We start from the raw sequence: 23,525 nt of genomic DNA on the forward strand, positions 1-23,525 counted from the left end.
TTATTTATTAACATTAACTAACCAAATATTTCGAATTGTGAAAAATGTATGCGGTACTAGAGTGCGATGAAAGAACAATCTAGATATCAAAATAAATTAGAACTAAAAGTTCAGATTTTCACGAAATTATATATTTTGACATGACAACACCGTGTCTTTATCAAATGTAATATTTACAAATAACCTGCTACTATATATACCGAAAAATGACCATAAAACCTTAATTAATGTTGTTGTGAGAATTTAAATTCAATAAAGGATCGTTAAGCAATACATTTGAATGGCAGATTTTGTTAATTTCCATTACTTCCAATAAATTTAATTTTCTACATTTTGTGGCTGTATGTAAAATATCAAAATTGTCGTCAAAAATGTGTTTTTCTGTGTTTAAGTGTGTAGCATAATTAGAATCCAGACTATGGTTTCTAAACGCTCTTTTATGTTTGTTAAGGTGTTTCTTGTCGGATCTACCTGTTTTTGAGATTTTGGGCATTTCGTTTTATTGTTTTTCAAATATGTTCCTATTGTGTTGTTAGTTCTGAACGCTATTTTTAAACCACATCTTGACAAATGTTTTCAAACTTTTTCAATTTTCAATTGTTCGTGTTCTGTATTAGGTTTCGGATAAATAGATTTTACTCTTGTCTGTATTTGTTTTTTATTTATAATTTTATCTATAATGGACAGATTGTAGCCGTTGTTCAGTGCAATTTGTTTAATGATATTAAGTTCTTTGTTGTAATTTTCTGTTGAGAATGGCGTATTAAGAAGTCTGTATATAAAATAGTGAAATGCAGCAGCAGCATGCAAAATGCAGCCATTTTGTGTGTATAAGGGTGATTTGAGCTGTTATGTATGACTGTGTCCGTGTGTGAAGGTTTATGATATATTGAAAAATCTAATTTGTGTTGCGCTTTCGTAATAGTTAAGTTAGTTAATAGAGTCATCCTGTTCAATCTCGATAGTGAATTTTATACGATTATGTAATGAGTTAATGTAATTTAAACAAAAATTCACTCAGCTAACAAAGAACTAAGTGGGTTTCCCAAAATCAAACCTTCTTTAGAGATATAAATCTGTCCATTAAATTCAAAATAATTTTGGTCTAAAGATACTATTAAGCAATCAAATAAATCTTATTTCACCAATAGGTTAACCTGTTTCCGAGTTAGAGTGAAGTCTACTAAATCTATCATATCCATAGATGGAATACTGGGAAATAAGTTTTGTACATCAAAAGACAATAGTGTTGCGTTAGAAGGGATTTTGATATCTTTAATTTTGTCGATTAATTCAAAACTATTTTTTATTGCAAATTTTGGTTTAAAATCTGTGTGGAACTTTAAAATATTTACTAATTTTGTCGAGAGTTTAACTGCTGAAGCCATTACTGGTGTAATGGTATATCTTGTTTATGTAATTTAACTAAAGAATGTAATTTCGGCGGTTGTGGATTCATAATTGGTGTTTTCGAAACAATTGTCATGTCAAAATATATGATTTCGTAAAAATCTGAACTTTTAGTTCTTATTTATTTTGATAAATGGATTGTCATCAAGTAAAAGCCACCTCAGTTCAACAATCTAGATATGTCGGTGTAACCAGAAATATTATTTTTTCCAGAATTTCACCGTCGTTGTCAAAACAGCACCATAAAACTTCAGCAGGACACTTACGTTGTAGGACTAAGGAAGACGCTATTGTTATCTTCCTTCTTCACTTCGATCACTTGCTTGATCCGATGAGGAACTGGTTTCGTTGATGCGTAATGAAGAGTCTTGTTTGTTTTAAGCACTTTCGCTTTTTCCTGACCGGAAGCTTCCTGAGTTGTGGTGACTATCTGCGCGTTCGCAACCAAAAAATTCTTCGTCTGGAAGTTACCCCCTCCCGTTTGGATCAGTTTGATCTCGCCGTTCGAGTCGAGCAACAGTCCGGCGAAATTCGTGCTGTTCAGTTCGATCAGGCCGTTGTTGCTTATCAGTCTGACGGGAACTCCGTTTAGTTCGAACCTCTTCTTAGGAACAAAGTCTTTCGGTTGGCTGGACAACAGCGGGTCGTCCGAGTTGGGAAGCATTAGGCCGGTACACCACTGATTCGACATCGATGACGTGTTAGGTGTCGGACTGAAGGTCGCGGAAGTGTGAGGAGATGGTTCGGAGGTGGTTACTATAGGAGACGGTACGGGAGTCAGACCGAGCGAATCGTTCTCTGCTTTAAGAGACAACGGTGTGTTCGATAAGGGATAGATGTTATCCTCGGTGATGCTTTCTCCGGGCAAAACCTCTTGGATCGCTTGCTCTACGGCGGCCGAGCTGGACATCGTGCTGGTGTAAAAAGCCGCCGACAAGGGGGAGGATGCTTGGGGCGGTTCGTCTATACCTGGTAAAGATTTCGATTCGACGGAACGTCACATTTCAAATACCACTTACCTCTTTCCACGACCTGACCAAAGTCCTGGGTGGGCGATACCAACGGGATATTCAAATTCTGGGCGAAACAAGGACTCTGGCCCTCGTGGCTAGCCGGTGGCGTCGGATAGGCGAAACCAGGCGAATCATGTTTCACCAAAGGACTTTGCAATGGGGAATGCGACTGATAACTCGGCGACTGTATGTCCAATGCGTTGGAAGAATGGTACGTGCTAAATTCGGCCAGACTTTCTGGTAAAGGCGAGTTTAGTACCGCCTGCAGGTTTTGATTAACCGCGTTGCTGCCCGGAAAGGAAGACGATTGCTCGGACACCGAGTCATCCTGCAGGCCCGCTATGTCGTCTAGGTTCAGTTCTTGCAGCTGTCCGTCGTTGTCGTCTTGCAGGAGCGAGTCCGGTTGGAATTGTATCTGGGCGAGTTGGCTGGGATCCACCCCCTGAAGGATCATAGTTTCGTCGGTGAAAACCTCGTCTTGTAAGCTGGGGGTAATGAATTGGGGTTCGTCGTTTTGCAAATTTTCGACTGTACCCAAGGAAAACGAATCCGACCGAAAGTGTAGCAACTGAGATTGCGACAATTGGCCGGGATCAGATGTTGTACGCTTGACGGACACCTTCTCCCTCTTGAGGATCAGATCCGCTAACGCTTCGGCTTCTTGTTGCGTTTTGGACGACTTCAGTGTCTCGGCGTCGGAATGTCTACGAGTCTTTTCCAGTGAATGTTGGGGCGGAGCGGGTACCACGAAAGAGGAGATCTTTTTGTCTAAGTCGATCGGAGCTGACGACACGGTCTCTTGACTGCTGCCGCTGCTGGGAGAGCTGGTGGTGATCCTTTTGTTGATGATTTTCTCTTCGATCAGGGCGCGAACGCTCACGCTGGCGGTTTGCAGTGGCGGCCCGGTCTGGTCTTTTTTCTCGTTCTTTTTGCTATCTGAGTCCTGCGGGCATACACTTATATAGAGAGACATAGCCGATCGAACGAGCTCGGGTAGCGTTGGTGGTGGTACAATGACTTTTTTCGGGCATTTGAACTAAATTTTAAATGAAATTTGATAAAGTTAACTTTTAACAAAAATTATATTAAAATAAATAGAGTAAATTTCTTATATAACAGGATAAGCCCGGCCTGGCTAAAATACAATATGCAGATGGAGTCAGCAACGTATGGAATATTTTTTACAATTTAAGAGGAGGTGACACTTAAATTTTACATTTAAAGAAAAATAAAAGAGAAAATAAATTTGTAAAATATGTTCAAAACAAACATAATTCATATAGAAGTTATTTAAAATGGCTTCTAAACATTTGACAATTTGACAGGACCGGGAGGAATCAAATATTTCATATTTATTAATAGGTGGAGCAATTCTTTAAGAAACAGTTTGTTAATGATAACAAGACTATAAAGTCAAAAAATAGTCTCATATTACTAAAGCATTTAATATTTTTGCACTTGCACTAAAAAAATTTCCGTTAAATTTTATTATAAACATTGTGATTAGGGAAATAAAATATATAAACTTTAATTTGTATTATGTAAATTACATTGATTTATAACTATGAAGGACTAATTAATGTGTTTATTTTGTAATTTAAAATATTTGATGAGCTTACTTTAAAATTTTTGATATTATTCGAGAAAATTATGAATATTTTCTTTGTTTATATTGTTGGTTTGTAAACTAGTGAATTTTTTTATTACTAAATAATGTAAAATGTATTAATTATAATATAACATTTAGAGTTGAATGGATTTGGATCCCCTTTGTCATCTGCTTCACCTATCATTTTAAAACTTATTTATTATTTCAATTAACCTGAAATTAATCTAAACTTTGATGGAAATTTAGAAATGTTTGTTAACTTCTAGGCAACAAAATTAAAAAAAAAACTGAAACTGAGTCCACTAGCCGAGCCCATTTATTACTAATTGGAAATTACCTTTTCCTAATAACAAGTTCGATCGTTTAATTTTCCTTAAAGGTTCGCATATTCGGAATACAAATGGCGCTCGAGATGCGCGCGGCGTACAAATTGCCCCGTCAGAGCGCATATTTTTTCATTAAATCCCGTTCCGCTACCTCGGAAAATTAAGCGTATCCATTTAAAAAAAAAAGAAAAAAAAATGGTTATTAGTATATGATCGGTGTTTATGTGTGACGGTATGAACCAGAGCGCTCGTATAAACATGCAATATTGATCGCTGCCATGTGCAAAGCAGGACGATATTTTACTGCATTTTTCAAATGTCTGCGATCTATGAGCGGGTGTGAAGCTGCGCTTGCTGCCATGAGAACTATAAGCCATTCCCATTATTGCCTCCAAATAATCTATAATTTTCAAAAATTGTTTTTTTTTTATTTCATTTTTTATTTTCATTTCGTTCCCCTCAGCAGTTGCTGAATCCAGCGCTGTCTGTAATCTGTGACATCGTTTTGGAATTTAAAGATTCACACAGAGACCAAAATTATGCTATAATTATTCATGTTTATAACATTTTACCTAGGAAATAAAAATAAAATAAATCTAATATTCGAAGAATATTATGGAATCTAAAATCCTACAATAATTGTATTGTTTGTTATCGAAATGAAATACATTTTTTTCAAAATCCAACAAAATATTTTGAAATTATTTTTAAAAAAATCCTATATGGACCTATCTTAATAATAATAATAATTACTATTTTTAAAACTTCTGGATACCTTCTGCGTTCGTTGTTATTTAACTTGCTGACGTTTCGCCAATCATCCTGTTGGTTTCTTCAGAGCTCGCAGGCTCGCACTTTACTTTGTACCTGCTTATAGATTGTTTTGAGGAGGCGGAAGTACAGAGTAAAATGCGAGAAAGTTTTAGTTAAACTCTGAGGAAGCCAACAGGATGATTGGCGAAACGTCAGCAAGTTCGATTCAACAAAAACCGAAGAGGTTTTGGAAAAAGTATTACAGTACCCTCTGGAAGTTTGTTTGAAAAAAAAAGTATTATAGTAGCCTGTGGAAGTTTCTTTTAGACCTCGAAATAAAGAGGTGGAAAGGAAAAGGATAGAAGCAGCAGGTACCAAAAACATAAATGTGGTTAGCTATTATCTTCATTCGGCTTTAAAGGCCGTCGTCGATTGGAATTACTTCCTAACGTTTCGCTAGCACGAGTGGCGAGCTTCTTCAGAGGTCCTTCCATCTCCGATGTTGGACGTAGACTGACGATTTCTCCTGCGCAGGTTGTATTTATGCCGATTGGTGGAGGGCGGGGCTTGTTCCGCTTCGGTTGGTCTCGGGATATCGATCGGTACTGCTCGGGTGTTCCTAAGGATCGGGTTCCAGATTTGGTTGAGTCTAAGGGTCTCCTCCTTTCGGTTGAAATTGTGAGGGTGTTTTTGAATCTCAATGGCTTCCCTGACTAGTCTGTTGTGATAGCCGTTGACCGATGCTAGTAACTTACAGCTCTCAAAGTGTATCCTGTGTTCCCCGCTGCCCAGTGCGTGTTCAGCCACTGCAGACTTCTCTGTATGTCCTAGCCTGCAGCTTGCTTTATGCTCCTTAAGTCTCGTTCCCATTGATCTCTTGGTAGTTCCGATGTAGACCTTTCCGCATGAACACGGAATGCGGTAGACTCCCGCAGCTGAAAGTGAGCCCCTCTTGTCCTTCGCTGACCTGATGGTCTGCTGGATCTTCTTTGTAGGCTTAAAGATTGTTTTGATGTCGTGTCTTTTCAATACTCTGCCAATCCTGTCGGTGACACTCGGAATATACGGCAGATATGCGTGGGAGGTGGAGGGTCGTTGTTCGGTATCCCGTGATCTTGATGATCTTGAGTTCATTGATCTCTCGATCTCCCTCTTACTGTAGCCATTTGCCTCGAACGCAGTTTTTAGGTGTTCAAGTTCCATCTGGAGGTTCTCCGGTTCGCAAATCCTTCGGGCTCGTTCTGTCAGGGTTCTGATAACCCCATACTTTTGACTTGAGTGATGGTTGGATAGAGCAAGCAGGTATCTGTCCGTATGGGTTGGTTTTCTGTAAACTGTGTGGCCCAGCTTGTTACCTCGCTTCCTCACTAGTACGTCCAAGAATGCAAGTTGTTGGTCATTTTCAGTCTCCATAGTAAACTGGATGCTGGGATGCTGACTGTTGAGATGCTGCAGAAAGTTGTTGAGCTTGTCCATACCATGTTTCCAAATCACGAAGGTGTCATCCACGTACCGGAACCACGTTGCTGGCTTGTATTTTGAGGTCTCGATCGCTTTTTCCTCAAAGTGTTCCATATATAAGTTGGCTATAACCGGGCTTAGTGGGCTTCCCATTGCCACTCCGTCCACCTGTTCGTAGAAGTTTCCCTTCCACACGAAATAGCTACCGGTCAGACAGACTTCAAAAAGTTTGCAAATATCGACAGGAAATATCCTGTTCACCAGGTCCAAGCAACTCTTCAGAGGTACTTTGGTAAACAGTGAGACAACGTCGAAGCTCACAAGGATGTCGTTTTGTTCAATATTGATATCTTGAATCTTGCGCACGAAGTCGGTGGAGTCCTTGATGTAACTGGTGCCGTGTCCTACGTGTGGTTGAAGCAGCGATGCTAAGTGTTTAGCCAAGTAATACGTTGGTGATCCGGGTGCGCTAACTATTGGTCTTAACGGGACATCTACTTTGTGTATCTTAGGTAGTCCATAGAGCCTTGGTGGAATAGTCTCCGTCTTCACAATGTGCTTCTTGATTTCTTCTGACAGTGATGATGACTTGATGAGCCGGTTGGTAAGACGTAGTCTAACTCAACTAACTAACTAAGTTAGACTACGTCTTACCAACCGGCTCATCAAGTCATCATCACTGTCAGAAGAAATCAAGAAGCGCATTGTGAAGACGGAGACTGTTCCACCAAGGCTCTATGGACTACCTAAGATACACAAAGTAGATGTCCCGTTAAGACCAATAGTTAGCGCACCCGGATCACCAACGTATTACTTGGCTAAACACTTAGCATCGCTGCTTCAACCACACGTAGGACACGGCACCAGTTACATCAAGGACTCCACCGACTTCGTGCGCAAGATTCAAGATATCAATATTGAACAAAACGACATCCTTGTGAGCTTCGACGTTGTCTCACTGTTTACCAAAGTACCTCTGAAGAGTTGCTTGGACCTGGTGAACAGGATATTTCCTGTCGATATTTGCAAACTTTTTGAAGTCTGTCTGACCGGTAGCTATTTCGTGTGGAAGGGAAACTTCTACGAACAGGTGGACGGAGTGGCAATGGGAAGCCCACTAAGCCCGGTTATAGCCAACTTATTTATGGAACACTTTGAGGAAAAAGCGATCGAGACCTCAGAGTACAAGCCAGCAACGTGGTTCCGGTACGTGGATGACACCTTCGTGATTTGGAAACATGGTATGGACAAGCTCAACAACTTTCTGCAGCATCTCAACAGTCAGCATCCCAGCATCCAGTTTACTATGGAGACTGAAAATGACCAACAACTTGCATTCTTGGACGTACTAGTGAGGAAGCGAGGTAACAAGCTGGGCCACACAGTTTACAGAAAACCAACCCATACGGACAGATACCTGCATGCTCTATCCAACCATCACTCAAGTCAAAAGTATGGGGTTATCAGAACCCTGACAGAACGAGCCCGAAGGATTTGCGAACCGGAGAACCTCCAGATGGAACTTGAACACCTAAAAACTGCGTTCGAGGCAAATGGCTACAGTAAGAGGGAGATCGAGAGATCAATGAACTCAAGATCATCAAGATCACGGGATACCGAACAACGACCCTCCACCTCCCACGCATATCTGCCGTATATTCCGAGTGTCACCGACAGGATTGGCAGAGTATTGAAAAGACACGACATCAAAACAATCTTTAAGCCTACAAAGAAGATCCAGCAGACCATCAGGTCAGCGAAGGACAAGAGGGGCTCACTTTCAGCTGCGAAAGTCTACCGCATTCCGTGTTCATGCGGAAAGGTCTACATCGGAACTACCAAGAGATCAATGGGAACGAGACTTAAGGAGCATAAAACAAGCTGCAGGCTAGGACATACAGAGAAGTCTGCAGTGGCTGAACACGCACTGGGCAGCGGGGAACACAGGATACACTTTGAGAGCTGTAAGTTACTAGCATCGGTCAACGGCTATCACAACAGACTAGTCAGGGAAGCCATTGAGATTCAAAAACACCCTCACAATTTCAACCGAAAGGAGGAGACCCTTAGACTCAACCAAATCGGGAACCCGATCCTTAGGAACGCCCGAGCAGTACCGATCGATATCCCGAGACCAACCGAAGCGGAACAAGCCCCGCCCTCCACCAATCGGCATAAATACAACCTGCGCAGGAGAAATCGTCAGTCTACGTCCAACATCGGAGATGGAAGGACCTCTGAAGAAGCTCGCCACTCGTGCTAGCGAAACGTTAGGAAGTAATTCCAATCGACGACGGCCTTTAAACCCGAATGAAGATAATAGCTTATCAACGGGCCGCGAAAGCTTTAACCAATTTATAAATGTGGTTGTTGAACCAAAATTATTTTATTTTATTTCATGAGAGACGAAGATAAAATTACCGACAGCGTAAGAAGACTAGTTTTGGTGTATTCTTTCTTTTTGTTTTGAGGTACCGTAAGTGGGCCCTTGTGATGTAAATTTAAACCATGGACACTCTCTCTAAATGAAATTTTCTAGGCATTTTTTTAAAGAATTGTTTAATAAGAAGATGACATATGTAACTTAAATCTATTATGCATATGTAAATTTGGGGCACGACTTTTATATACATCTTTTCTCCACTGAGTGAAGACAGGGGCCAAAGACTGCACAGCAGTGATTTGAGTGAGATAAAAGCAAGGAGTTACAGAGAAGTTTTTTGGTTCATTACTTAAATTACTTTTAATGTACCATATACTCTTTTGACCAACATGTTCTCTAAATCTAGGTTTGCCTGTAACTTTGAAAAATGTAAAGTGTGTAACGAAAAATGAGTTTCCGGATGGCAGACAGAAACAAAGTCATCCGCATCTAACTTTTGATAAAAAATAGGACATAGCAAGAAAACCGTTGAACATAAGTGTAGGCAGAGGCTTAGCCAATTGACGTAGATTTAAAATGACATCCCAATTTACTATAATATAAAGGAGAGCGTATTTCAATTGCAGCTTCGAATATAATGTAAATGGTTAGTAAATTTTGGACACCATCTTAGCAATACAGCGAGTTCAAAATAGTCAAATTCCATTTTTGGAAATGCTCTATATAATTAAAATATTTAAAAAACTATTGGGATTAGGTATACAAAAAATGTAAAGAATCCAAGAATGAAATAATATACCGGGTGTTCAATTCAAAACCAGGAAGTTCGGTGCTCTCAACTATTTTCGTATAAAATTATTCGCAAAAATAAATTATTATGGCGAAGAAAAGTATCTCGTAATGGTATATATTTTAAAGTTGGTTTCTACAGAAGCCAACCATAGAGCATGAAAGATATTTTGTGTATTAAAATTCAAATAAGTTACAGATATCTATCTGGCACACCAATTAGAGTAGCAGAGCATGGCGTGGCAACTTAACACCCTATTCCTTTTATAGCAGCCGGAGGAGCTTCGCGCAAAAAAAAGAAAATCGGAAATGAAGCTCATTTCAAGCGGCTTTGAGATGCACGAAATTTTACAAAAAATGTCAATGAAATGCGCGCGCAACGCAAACTACAGCAGCGGCAACTACACTTTCGATCAAATCGAGTCCTACGGCCTGTAGTTACCTGTTGGGACTGCGTATTAGTTTTTTCGTGCAATTTAGCCACCTAAAAATTAGACTCCAATTAGGCAGTTAATAGGTTCGTTTCAACCGCAGTCAGAAACAGTTTGTCACAGTTACGCGCAATACGGAGCATAAGAGACATCTTGGTTTACTTCGAGAACGTGAAAACGATTCGATATTTTTTATACTTCAGAGTTCCAATCGATTAGGCATTAGCTTAAAAATAAATAAAAATATAACGGGATATTTTTCTCCTATTTGCCGTTCGAATTTTCAAAATTCTTTTAAATCAAATGTAATTCTAATTCATTTTTCACTACATCACTATTTAACCGAGAATACTTTGAATTTAGTATAGTTCTGTTAATTGTTAATCTGTTAATTAATTGATATTTTCAAAAAGTATAGAGGCATAATTTTCTTTTTAAACAACTTTTATTATTCAGTGCACAATGGTTGAAGACAACTCAACGTCTTGTTTGGATATTATTTTTAATAACCTTATGAAGTTCGAGGTTATTAATTTAGATAATGACATATCTGACCACCAGAAAAGTCTATTGGTCTATCTACGCAAAAGATTTAACTCTGAGAAGAAATTGATATTGTTGTTTTATGACTAGCCACCCTCTAGCCTCCCAAGGTTATTCAAATATTCCTAATACCGATGTTAATAATCAATTTTCGGCTTTAATGTGATTATTTGTTCAACATTTAACATGGTTTTCCCCCGAGAAAAATAAAACATAAACCAAATAAAAATTGGGTCAACCGAGGTGATGACAACGTCTTTCTGAACAGTATCCAAGGACATACTGCTCAATTTTGGCAGGTTTAAAGGAAATTTTGCTTAGTGGGATCAATCTGGGATACAATTAATAGAGAATCCAAAGGTGTGAATTCTGACTACCCAATGATGCCACTGAAAGCTATAGCTTACGAACTTGCTGCTTTGTTCAATACATCTATCGAGTCAGGAATTTTTCCTGACTGTTTGAAACTCCAAAACTACCTGTTTCGTTACTATCGGCGGAGATAAACTTCTTGAAAAACTTGTATAGCTTTTGATAGCATCTTGATAAAGTTGGAATTGGAGAACTGGCTTATAGCTAATTTGAAAGCTATTTAACTAATCAGAGCGTATGGTTTTGACTGCTGATAAACTCAATTATCATATAGCAGAGTTGGGTGAGGTTCAATTTGGGGTACTACCGGAATCCATTTTGGGACCCTGCTATTTTTGATTTGCATTTTTATCCTCCAAGACGAGTCAATAATCGGTCTAGAAAATAAAATAAATAGCTGCATCAGAAATTTAGAGGTGTGGCGCTCAGAAAACAAAATAAGAATAAATTTCGACAAATCCCAGATTATAAACCTTCAGCATGCATTCAACCAGGGAAAAACATTTTCTTATAATGTTGGAGTTGTGTTAACTGTAGGAAATTAAAAAAAAAGTACACTTTAATTTTTACTTTGCTTTACTTTTCACTTTACACAGCCTATTGCAATATTCATGAATATCTGCAGGACCATGACTTTGCTGTTTCAAATTAAATTAAAAATTTAAAAATTGAAATTGTAAATTTTATTAATCAATATAGAAACTTACATTTATTCTATACTTTTTTTATATATTAATCTCACTACCTTTTCAACGCATGTATATATGCTTTTTTAAAATAAATTATTCCATTTTATTATACAATTATTTCATTTATAATAGCGTCGAAAACGTTTAGATTTTTTTAAATTTAAGTGAATTTTTAATTTTGTGTAATACTGAATTACACTGGATCTGGATTAGTGGCCAGGATTAACACGATCAAATATATGATAAACTATATAAACCCCTAAAACGTCTTTCTTACCCCTGTTTACAAAAAGGGTATCAATAAATATTGTGACAATTGCGGAAACAAGAACAATAAGCTGAATGAAAAATAAGCTCAATTCAATTCTCCAAATCATTGAGAAAGTATCAGCCTATGATAGTATACTCTACTCTGAGAGGCACTAGATGCGCATAGACCAAGGGATTCAAACAACGATGTTGCTTATCCACCATTTTGTTTAAGATATCTTTCGAACAGGCACTAAAGATATGCGAAAATATGCTACTAGATAATGTGAACCTGTAAACAGATTAAGCTTTGCAGAGGATCCGATCATGATAGCACAAGGGTACGACAGCATATAATACATGACTCAGAAGCTAGACTAGAAGTAAACATCTCAAAGACGACAGCATATGTGTATCGGCGGAGTACTGCATGATGTAAAGTTGAATAACATAAGTCAAATGCTTGGGAATGAATAGAACAGATAGTGGAACCTTAGATTGCGCCATTTGAGATCGGAACACCCAACGCAGGAACATTAGAGCTTGTGGGACCAAGAAATCACAAGACGAAACAAACATCTAACATATAATTCCATCATAAAAAGAACAATCACATATAGTTGTGAAGTTTGGCGACTGAAAGAAAAGATCATAAAATCACTGGTGGCCACAGAGACCGATTTCTAGAGGAGAAGAACGAAACAACTACTTTTTATAAAACTTCTGGATTCTTCCTGCGTCACTTTTTGTTGACTCGAACTAGCTAACGTCTCGCCAATCATCCTGTTGGCTTCTTAAGAGCTTGACTGAAACTGGTTCGCATTTTACTCTGTACCTGCTTTTATATTATTTGAGAAGGGCGGAGCTAAATGAGGGGCATGAGTTGCAGTTAAGATTATTAGGTTTTTCGTTGGTTAGTTTGTTAGTTGAATTGACTACATGAAAGAATTTTAGTTTTATCGAATAAAATTTTATGACCGGTTTCGTGATTGTGTTCGGCAACTGTTGATGAGTTTATTTGTCTTAGTCTTAAGCTCTTTGATGTTCTTTGAGTCTAGTTGATATTTTTCGTCCGGTCTCTCAAATGTAATTTTTGCCTCGTATGCATGGAATCCTATAAACTCCTGACAGCTCAAATGGAATTTTGTCCTTGACGGATCGGATATGTTGAGAGATTTTGGGACAAGTGGTAAATCTGGTTTTGACGTTATATTTCTGTAGAACTTTTGATATGTGGTCAGTGATGTTTTCAATTTAAGGAAGGACAACAGTCCCAAGTGTGGTATTGCTTTCGGTTTCATTGCTATTGGAAGTGTGTGAAGTGTGTGAAGTGTATTTTGTGATGGAACGATTAATATCTTGAATGTGGAAATTATTGGAGAGAAGAGCAGACGTAAGGTGTTTTAATTCTGGGTAAAATGAGTCAGAGTGAGATAGTTTTACGGCTCTGTAAACAACAGAGTTGATAACCGATGATTTTTGGACAGAATAGTGATGTGACATTCATTAAGGTATCGGTCTGTATGCACAGGTTTTCTGTAAACACAATGACTCAATGATAGGTTAGATAAGAATATCTAAGTATGGCAGGTTGTTATTAGTTTCTATTTCAATGGTAAAACGTATGTTAGAATGTATAGAGTTTAAGGATTCCTGACCATGAGGCCAAACAAAAGTATGATCTTCTCAAAGGGTTCGCAAAACATACTTCACGACAACCTTCCAATAGCAATGAATTTGAAAGCAATCCCACACTTGCCATTGTTGTCCTTCCTTATATTCGAAACATCACTGACTACATATCAAAAGTTCTAAAGAAATATAACGTCAGAACCAGATTTACTACTTGTCTCAACATGTTCAAGTCGTCAAGGACAAAATTCCATTTGAGATGTCAGAAGTTTACAGCATTCCATTCCAAAATTATGAACTAGACTCAAAGAACATGAAAGAGCCTTAAAACTAAGACAAATAAACTCATCGGCAAACTAACCAAACACAATCACGAGACCGGACATAAAATTTTATTTGATAAAACAAAAATTCTTTCATGTAATCAATTCTTCTACCAACGAAAAATCCGAGAGTCTATAGAAATCTATACCCAACAAAACAATCTTAACCGCGACTCAGGTGAGACGGTGTTTATATCCCTCATTTAGCTTCGCCCCTCTTAAACAATATAAAAGCAGGTACAGAGTAAAATGCGAACCAGTTTCAGTCAAACTCTGAAGAAGCCAGCAGGATGATTGGCGAAACGTTAGCTAGTTCGAGTCAACAAAAACCGACGCAGGAGGAATCCAGAAGTTTTATAAAAAGTATTAGAGTAGCTTGTGGAAGTTTCTTTGAAAAATTAACGAAACAACTAATGTGGCGATTTCCTAAAATAATGGAGGCCAGCCGCAAGGAGGAGGGGCTGGACAGAAGGTATTCCTAGCGAGATCAGCGAGAGGACTGGAGGAAGACCTGTGAAATGACAGGGATGAATGGCGATTAGAGATCGGAAGATATCGACAGACATTTTAAAACCGATATGTATGTATATAATTTGAAAATTACGAAGTTTCGTCAGTGTCTTCTTGGGAATGTTCGGAGGAGGAAGATTTGGAATGATTATTAGATGATTCGAGATTATTATAAGTGTTTTAACACTAAAATCGCTGTTAAAGCAAGACAAGATTCACATTGATAAAACATCCAACGATTCTAGATTGGCCCATATCGAAAATCTGTCAACAAATATGCTAATTAATTTCGATACATTAAAATCAGTCTATTTCGCTTTATTTCTTACGTTATATCCATTTCTGGTCAGAATACATCCTCTTTTAACATTTCCAAGCTTCAAATAAGGGTTTATTATTTCTTTTAATGGTTAAAGTTCTCGCTAATAAGGATAGTTCCGACTGACAGCATAGACTTTCTCAAGCCTGCTAAGCTACAAAAGGAAGGCGGTAAGTGGCAAGCCCAATTTGAGGAGAAGAAAATACTGAGTGTAAATTTTGCCAGGAAGAGGAGAAAACCACAGACTCAGATAGGATGTGTTCATCTGCTAGACGTTACCAAGTCAGAAGTAACGAACTGCATCATGGAGTAACCATCGATGCTGTGGAGTCTTATGAGATAGACGAATCTAGACAAAGCTCTATACCCACAGAGATAGTCACAATAGATCTTTTGGGTCACGCGCCGTATAGGTCCATTACTAACTCTTGCAATTTGAATTTTGAATATTGAATGGGGTAAAAGACAATTAATACATTTGAACGGCATCTGAAAATGTCTGCTGCTGAATTCTTTTATAATAATATTTGTGTGTTACCCTTTCTTTGTGACATTTATTGTAAAGGATACATTATTACTTTCACTCCTGAGATATACTAATTTATCGGTAAGTTGGTGCAATCAATCTCGATATTTGCATTTTGAGGTTGAAGCGAACCTAATAAATAATTATACTGCCTCGGTTAGTACAGCCTCCGGTACCGAAGTAAGACGGTATATTTTGAGGATTAAAATCGACTCGAACCTTTTTGAAGTATCCGCCGTGGAGTCGCATGTGACCGTTGAGCGCGGGTATATTTTTGAACTTCCGATGGCAGAGGTTGCACTCGACCGGTTTTGGTATCGGTTTGTCGGGGGTGGTGGTGGGTGACATTGTACATGGTGTCGTCGTGGTGACTTTGGATTGCGGGCTCGAGGCGCCCACTGATACCGGTTTCACCGAGCCGCCACATTGCTGAGCCGCCGCTTGCTGAAAATAAAAAGATTCAATTCAGTTCAATGCAATTATATGTTTATAAGGAATTACATTTCAACAAGAAATCCGCATCGGATATTAATATAAACCTTTTTTTAGGTTTATATTATATTATATTATAAATAGTAAACAAACAGAGAAAATTTATTAACGTGGGATTGAAAATATACAGATGCAAATTATAGTAATTGCAAAATATGGTTTTATTTTTACTCGTTTCTTAGAAAGAAGCGGGTCTTTAACCTTCGTCGTACCGCGGTCAAAAAGTTACGCAGAACACCATGTTGGGGTACAATTGTACCCCACTCTAATTTGAACGCTTTGTGATATTTTATGCGACAATTCTCGTATATATACACTGTAACAACAAAATTAAATAGTTAATGTAAATAAAATATGTATAACGCATATTATATTTATTGAAAAAGTTGAACAATTCTCAAAAATGTTAAAAAAAAGTTAGACGAACTCCTCTACTCATATTAATTCATATGTTTTTCAGTACATAATCTGCAAATAATCTGTTTTACACTATGGTCTGTGCATGTAAATTTTTTGTAGTCCCAACATTGTTGCCTGGACTTTTTCGGAATGGATTTCATGGTGCTTTTCCAATTCTGGAAACATTTATAGCACATATGATTTGACCCTGTTGGGAATTTTTGGTTCTGTTTTAAATAATCTTATGACGTTTTCCCTCCTCAATGACTCTCCTAAGTCCAAAAGAAATTTGCTTCTGCTGTCTTTGCTTTTTAATTCTTCGTCTGGAAATTTTTCACTCCATAAAATAAATGCATTTAGTGCCGTGATGTCTAATAGCTATCCAAAAATTACCATCGGCCATCTATTACTAATTCGACGAGCTGAATATTCTTTTACCATTTTATCGGTAGTGTCTACAGCACCTTTTGTTTTATTATAATTAAGTCAGGCTTGTACTTCATATTTTCTGCCGCAACAGAATCATCATGATGCTACGTAGACAACATAAGGAAAGCCTTATTCTTGCTAGGCACATAGGACACAATTGTATGTTGTTTCCCAAAACCAAACATTGACGAAAAAATGAGTTTATAAGGTTTTGGCAAGAGTTCTTCGGGAGCATAAGATTTGACTCATTTGTTTCAATAATAGTTGATATGCTACGGACAAACTGGTAAAGAATTTATCTGTGGTTATGCCGTATCCGGTTCCTAGATCTCCGAGAAGATCGAAGACGACTTTTTCGCCTTGATTCTTTTCTGCTGTATTACTAATTTTTCCCAAGTTTGGTTGTATATTTATAGTGTATGAATTTTCACTATCTGCTGCCGCCCAAATTTTCAGACCATATTTATCTGATTTACTTTTCATAGAAACTCTAAATGAACAACGACCTCTAAATCCAACTAGTTGCTCATCTATTGTAATATGGCTTCCGGGATTATAACACTTTTTGAAACTGTCCACAAACATGTTGAAAACTTCTCTGACCGGTGCAAGCTTATCAGTTTTCTTTCTGACTTCCCTTGTTTTTGGATCGTCAAAACGAAAAAAACTCGTCGACAATTAAAAACGTGAGCGAGACATAGTTGCAGGAATAACTGGTCTAGTGTAACCTCTCTTGGTACACCACAACATTACTATCGGTTCTTTTGAAGCTTGAAGGGCAACTAACATGAAAATGAGGTCAATGTATGCCTTTATTTAAACAGCATCTGCTGGTTTCCATATGCGTTGTAGAGGTTGTTTTTGATTTGGATGTTTTCATTCCAAAGTTTGAAAGTCTGAAAAATTGGACATTATTAGTGAATAATGCCGTATATAATTCGATAACTTTACCTGTTCTGCCTTATTATTAGTATGCCGGACAATTATTTCTATAATTTTATCTGTCAGAAACAGTCTAAATGAATCAATTTTTGAAGCAATATTGGTGCTGTGTTGATTTAGTCAAGGCTTTTTCCTAATTATGTTTGCAACTGTTCGTCGTTTTTGTCTAAGTGGCATTTTATACCATTTTGTGATATCTTTGGTTCTATAAAATAATCTATCTTCTTCTGAGATTTCTTCAGTATCGTTAGTCTCTATTACAATGCTAACATCACATCTTCAGACACTAGTTCACTCATTAGAGCAGCACCACAGCATCATCGAGACCGCTATTCAGTAATTGTTCTAACTCTAAATCGGTTATTTTATTTTAGCGTTATGATTTCAAAAATCAAAAATGTCTGACACCAACTGATTTTTAATGTATTGCGCATGACCGTGACTAATGAGTGACAAAATGAGTATCTTGGCATATCATGCATTAAAAATATTTTTTTTTACTTTTTTGATGCATGTCATAATTAAAATATATAGAAAATGAATCTGTAAATACTAAACGACATTAAATAAAATTGCGGAAATCTTGTGTAAAGTTTTTAAAAAGATATAAGAAAAATTGAGTTGTTGGGATATAATTGTACCCCACACGGTACGACGAAGGGTATAATGCGTAAATAAACAAAATATGCATTTTTTCATATAATAGAAAATTTATTGCATTTTATTGCTGCACTTGTGTATTGGTTTAGTACATTACTATGGGGCAGACTCAGGTAAATACTTTGCTGCTTTCTTATATATAAATTAATTCATAGAATTTCCCAGGATAAATCCACACTATTGGGTTTTGCAGTAAAAGCAAAGGATTCTTTAACAAACTTACGTTTATAACCACTACTGCACCACAACTTTTTTAGAACACCCGACACGTGTTTCGCCAACCATCGGCAGATGATATAACCTTTTTATATCATCATCATTTTATATCATCTGCCGATGATGCCAACTTGGTTGGCGAAACACGTGTCCGGTGTTCTAAAAAAAGTTGTGGTGCAGTAGTGGTTAGAAACGTAAGTTTGTTGATCTTCCACCACAGGTTCCGGTCTCCCCGGGGAAAAGGATTCTTTGTTAAATTAATGAAATAATCATTTCTTCCAACCGCAGGCAGAAACCGGTTTGGAGCAGTAAATTTCTCTCAACCATCTGTTTTTTTGATACGATAAATGTTTTTTTGCTGACAAAAATCAGTTGAATGGGAGGAATTTACATTCTATGCCGTTTTCTGACTGTGGTTGGCACAAAGCTAATATTACAAACAGAATCCGATAGTTCACAAGGGGAACCATTTTTGTATGATATAATCTACTTAAAACGTTGTTGTGTGCAAGTGAATTGTGTCTGCGTTTGTCTGTGCAGTGTCAAAAATCAAATCCGAAAACTGACTTCCATATGTTGTGGATAAAGAGCTATCCGGAGTACGCTGGGGATGGCACCAATTTTTATAGCTTGTATAGTATTTTTCAGTAAATAGTAAAGAGATGTATATAGTAAAGAAAAACATATGTTTTTTTGTATAATAGGAAATTTTGGCAAGTCGTAAATTACGTATTCAAGTGGTTAATATTAGCAATTTGAAAGTATTTATAAATTTTTTCTACTCAATTATTTCATAATAAAAAAAGAAAGATATATTATGGTCTTTTGTATAAGGAGATTGCTGCTTTTATAAACTACAACAAGAACAACCAAGAAATAGCGAACAGCCCAGTTCAATGAGGAATTATGTAAGTCAATGGAGTCAATATATCACCTAAAAAACTCCCCAAGTCAAGAGCATTTAACATACCGGACGAGTTATCAACTCTCTTGTTTACAGATCCGTGAAACTATCTCAACCCGGGTCACTATACCCAGATTTAAAACACTATACATCTGCTCTTCTCTCTAATAATTTTCATATTAGATATGTTAACCGTTCCATCACAAAATACGCTTCACCACAACCTTCTAAAGAGAATGAGTCCGAAAGCCCACACTTGCCGCTGTTGTCCTTCCTTACAACGTTAGAACGTTAAAACCAGATTTATCACTTGTCCAAAAATTTCTCAACATCTTTGATCCGTCAAAGACTAAGAGTATACTTATAATAAACAAGACGAAAAATATCAATTAAGCTCAAAGAACATAAAAGAGTCTTAAAACAAATAAACTCATCAGCAGTTCAAGAGGAAATCTGTAAACAACCAAACAATCTTAACCGCGACTCAGATCTTTGCTTTCCATCCTTCTTTAGCCCCTCCTCCTTCAAATAAACAAGTAGCAGATTAGAATGCGAGTCAGAAGCCAATACGATACAATTGGCGAAAATTCAGTAAGTATATTTCAAAAAAGACAAATTTTATGTTACAAATGTCAATCATTTATTTTTATCTTATTTTTGGATTTCCTTGAGTTTTCTACATACTTAAACAGTGTGTCCAAGATAAGGACGTCTATCATCAGTAAGGTTGTGGAACAGATAGGTCAATTGACCGAAACAATTTTTAAAATGCAATGAAATTTATATTCGTAATCGGGTATCCTTAGAAGAGGATTGATTATAAGTAAATTGGACATCACAAACGCTTAATAATTTATTATAAAATACATATTATTATTAAATAATAATATATAACATTATACGATTGCTATTTAAAACATTTTAATCGATTTGGACTGGTCAATTAAGAAGTGGTCAGTTGTCGGTGAATTGACCAGTCCTAACACTATTCATGAGGATATTGGAAACAATACGAATATGGTTAAATTAGAAAGAAGTTGCAAAATTTAAAGGTTAATCACGGGCTTTTGAGAAAACTAAAAAATTCCTAATGCTTTTGCGTAGCAGGCGGTGACATCATAAACAGAAAAAAAATAAAATGATAGCTAAGTAGGTAGATCATGTGGTATATATATATATATATATATATATATATATATATATATATATATATATATATATATATATATATATATATCTACCGCATGATCTACCTACCTAATAGTCTTAAACAGAAAGGAGGGTAAATATGCAAAAGTTAAAATAAATAGCAAAGTATTAAAAATATATGAAATACTTAATAAAAGCTGTAGGTTTTTGTAAGATCTTTCAGAACAAATAATAATGTATATAATCTAAATGTAATGTGATAATGTAATATAAATATAATGTATATATGTGCCATTTAAGAAATCCAGATTTTTTAATTTAAAATGATCTAACTATATACGTTTATTTTTAACACCCTGTAGCATTTAGTTCAAATTCATATATTTTTACGCCAAATATAATGGCGCTATCGTAAGTATGAAAACTAGAATTTTATTAGTAAAATTAAAATATTGGAAAAACTATTAGGTTTCGGAATATTTCATTATTAATAAAAAAAGTAGCATAATCTTCAAAACAAAATTAAAAAATTTCATTTCAAAAAATGTATGTTTTATTTATCACGCGAATTTTATATTGTGTAGCCTAACAATCTTTGCAGTTTTTTTATTTACCATTTTTTCATAACGTTTGAAACCGCTGAGATAATGAACAGACAAAAATAAGAAATGCAGTTGTACAAATTATAAGTACGATCGATCTTGTTTTTATAAAAGTAGACGTAATAATGTAGAGTAACGTAGTAATGTGAGACATTTAGAAACCCATCATATTTAAATATAAATGATAATTGGGTATAGGACAAGAAAACAAAATTAAGTTTTCATTTAGTCAGAAGGAAGTAACCAGCAAGATAAAAAGAAAGTTTCAGAAAATGGGCATTAAGGAAAAACAAGTATTCCAGTGAAGGGATCAAAATTTATATAGTTCTCTTTATTTAGGAAAATTCTTATATCCCAATTAAGCAGATAGTGAAGGAACTTAGCAGCGTTAAATTGGTAGGTTGAATTATCCTTTTCTACTTCTGGTCAGCTGTGTGCAAAGTGCATATATTATTTCCAATTACATAATTTTTATTAAACAAATGTTAAATGACAAGGAATAAAAATTAGAAACTTGCCACCCATGTGGGACTCGATTGACCCTTTATTAACACATAAAAAATTATCAATTTTGGGACAAGCTGTATATAATTTTCTGATATAAAAAAAAGCGCAATTTCCAATGGACTTGTCCAAGCGAAGAAAAACTTTTATTGATTCACTGAATTTATTCCAAGTTAGAGACTCGCGCTGTATGTTTTTAAATATGCCCGATTTGGCAAAGTAGACGCATAAAATTCGATTGACACGTAAAATTTTATAGCTGAGACGTTTCGACAACCGCTCGGGGTGTCATCTTTAACACCTTAAAGTTGCTCAGAGCGCAATTCACCAAGAAAAGTTTTCAAATAGTTTCTCCGAAAGCAGAACCTCTCGTGTAGTATAGAAACTTTATCGTCCATAAACGGTTATATTTCGATTTCGCTAAAAATTTATTCCCATATTATCCTGATGATACGACCGTATCCCCGAATTTAAAATACGGATCAACCACTCGTATCCAAAAATAACATATTGAGAGCCGCGCAGGATTGGTTTGTGAGTCATAAGTTTTACATTTTTATTTTCGAACAGCCCGTAGGTATTGCTAGTTTTCACATGTTGAAAGTTGCTGTGATGAACTCATCTATGACATGTCATATCAAATTACACACAAAATCCGTAGGAATGTCTATATCGGGAATATGTAAGGAAAATTTTATTCAGACTGATACTAGTGGAGACTGTACTCTTTGTCATTCACGTCAATATCAATGGCAAAAATATGTGATCACACATTGCTTATCTTATCTTTTTTCTATTTGTCTATTTTTAATATTTTTGGCAGTGACAACTTGGTGTAGAAAGGAAGCTTATTTACTATTAATTTCATAATGGTGTTATTTAATAAACATTTGATAAAATCATAAAGTTCCTTCACAGGACCGTGATAAAACCCAACCTAACAGATGTTTATTCTGCATTAAGTAGATCTTGCCTGAGATGGACCGTAACGAATTTTTGTAGAAACGTGCAATTTTTATTTGAAACGTAAATTTGATTAAGCATTGATACTGCTGGGTATTTTTGAATAAGTTTACTTTAACATCAGGTGATATCTATCGTTCTTAAGAGTTTTGTTTGTGTGTTTGTTTTTGACTGTGATCCTTCCAGTAAGTACGAATTTATGTACCTCATTCTCGAGCTTTGACCCTGTGAGGCTGTTTCCACTGGATAGTTCAAAGGGTAAGGGTAAGTACCTGTACTCTATTTATCTTGCAGGTAATGTTAATCACGGGGTCGGTTTTAAAAGCACTATATTTCTGGTCGAAGTATACTAGATATATAGAGTCGCAGCTTAATGCCATGCAGGAAATGGTGAAGCGACGATGAAAAAAATCTTGGAGGCTAATCAATATGCTAATAACCACTTGTCATTGCAAACCAACCTATAAGACTTAGCAGCGTTTAACAACCAACATGGCCGCTGACAGGAGCATTAGTGCAGTATTCTCTCAAAATATGCCCAGATCTCGTTAAATTTTCTGGGCAGATGAGTCAATTATGTGAAGAGCGCCTTTTAGAAATAAAATGGTGCAAGGTTAGTGTGTGAGATTTAGAGGCTTGTGCTTAATTACGAAAATATCATTGGATTTTAACTAATAGCTGTATGCTATTACTAGTCATTTTTTTGCTGTTACAAAATTTGCATTTTCTATCACCCAGTTGCCATTTATGTTTCGATCGAGTTCACTGTGCACGTATTTGTGATGTCAGAAACTATAAGAGAGGAATGAATTTTAATTAAATTTTCGTAAGTATTTTTTTTTACATATTTTGAAAAAAAATGCAAATAAATTACAAGCAACATTATGCAAACTGGTCGGTTTACTCAGAACCACATTACTAAATCAA

At 36.4% G+C, this 23,525-nt stretch overlaps 1 protein-coding gene across 6 annotated transcripts in view; it reads right to left on the minus strand.

Moving 5' to 3' along the window:
* The window catches only part of LOC132701551 (uncharacterized), a 731,275-nt gene that overhangs the window by 23,100 nt on the left and 684,650 nt on the right, over positions 1–23,525 (minus strand). For 5 of the 6 annotated variants that reach the window (XR_009618790.1, XM_060669616.1, XM_060669597.1 and 2 more), the window contains 4 exons: positions 15,558–15,782; positions 10,187–10,228; positions 2,430–3,366; positions 1,677–2,379 (listed from right to left, as the gene is read on the minus strand). Coding sequence is in view for 5 of the 6 variants with exons in the window: in XM_060669616.1 (XP_060525599.1) it covers positions 1,677–2,379; positions 2,430–3,366; positions 10,187–10,228; positions 15,558–15,782 (1,907 nt within the window). In the remaining variant the exon portion in view is untranslated. The remainder of the gene's footprint in view (positions 1–1,676; positions 2,380–2,429; positions 3,367–10,186; positions 10,229–15,557; positions 15,783–23,525) is intronic. The other variant, XM_060669606.1, reaches the window with a different exon arrangement.

This window comes from Cylas formicarius, unplaced genomic scaffold (assembly GCF_029955315.1).
Source record: "Cylas formicarius isolate icCylForm1 unplaced genomic scaffold, icCylForm1.1 PGA_scaffold_10__41_contigs__length_53128322, whole genome shotgun sequence".
Taxonomy (NCBI): Eukaryota; Metazoa; Arthropoda; class Insecta; order Coleoptera; family Brentidae; genus Cylas; species Cylas formicarius.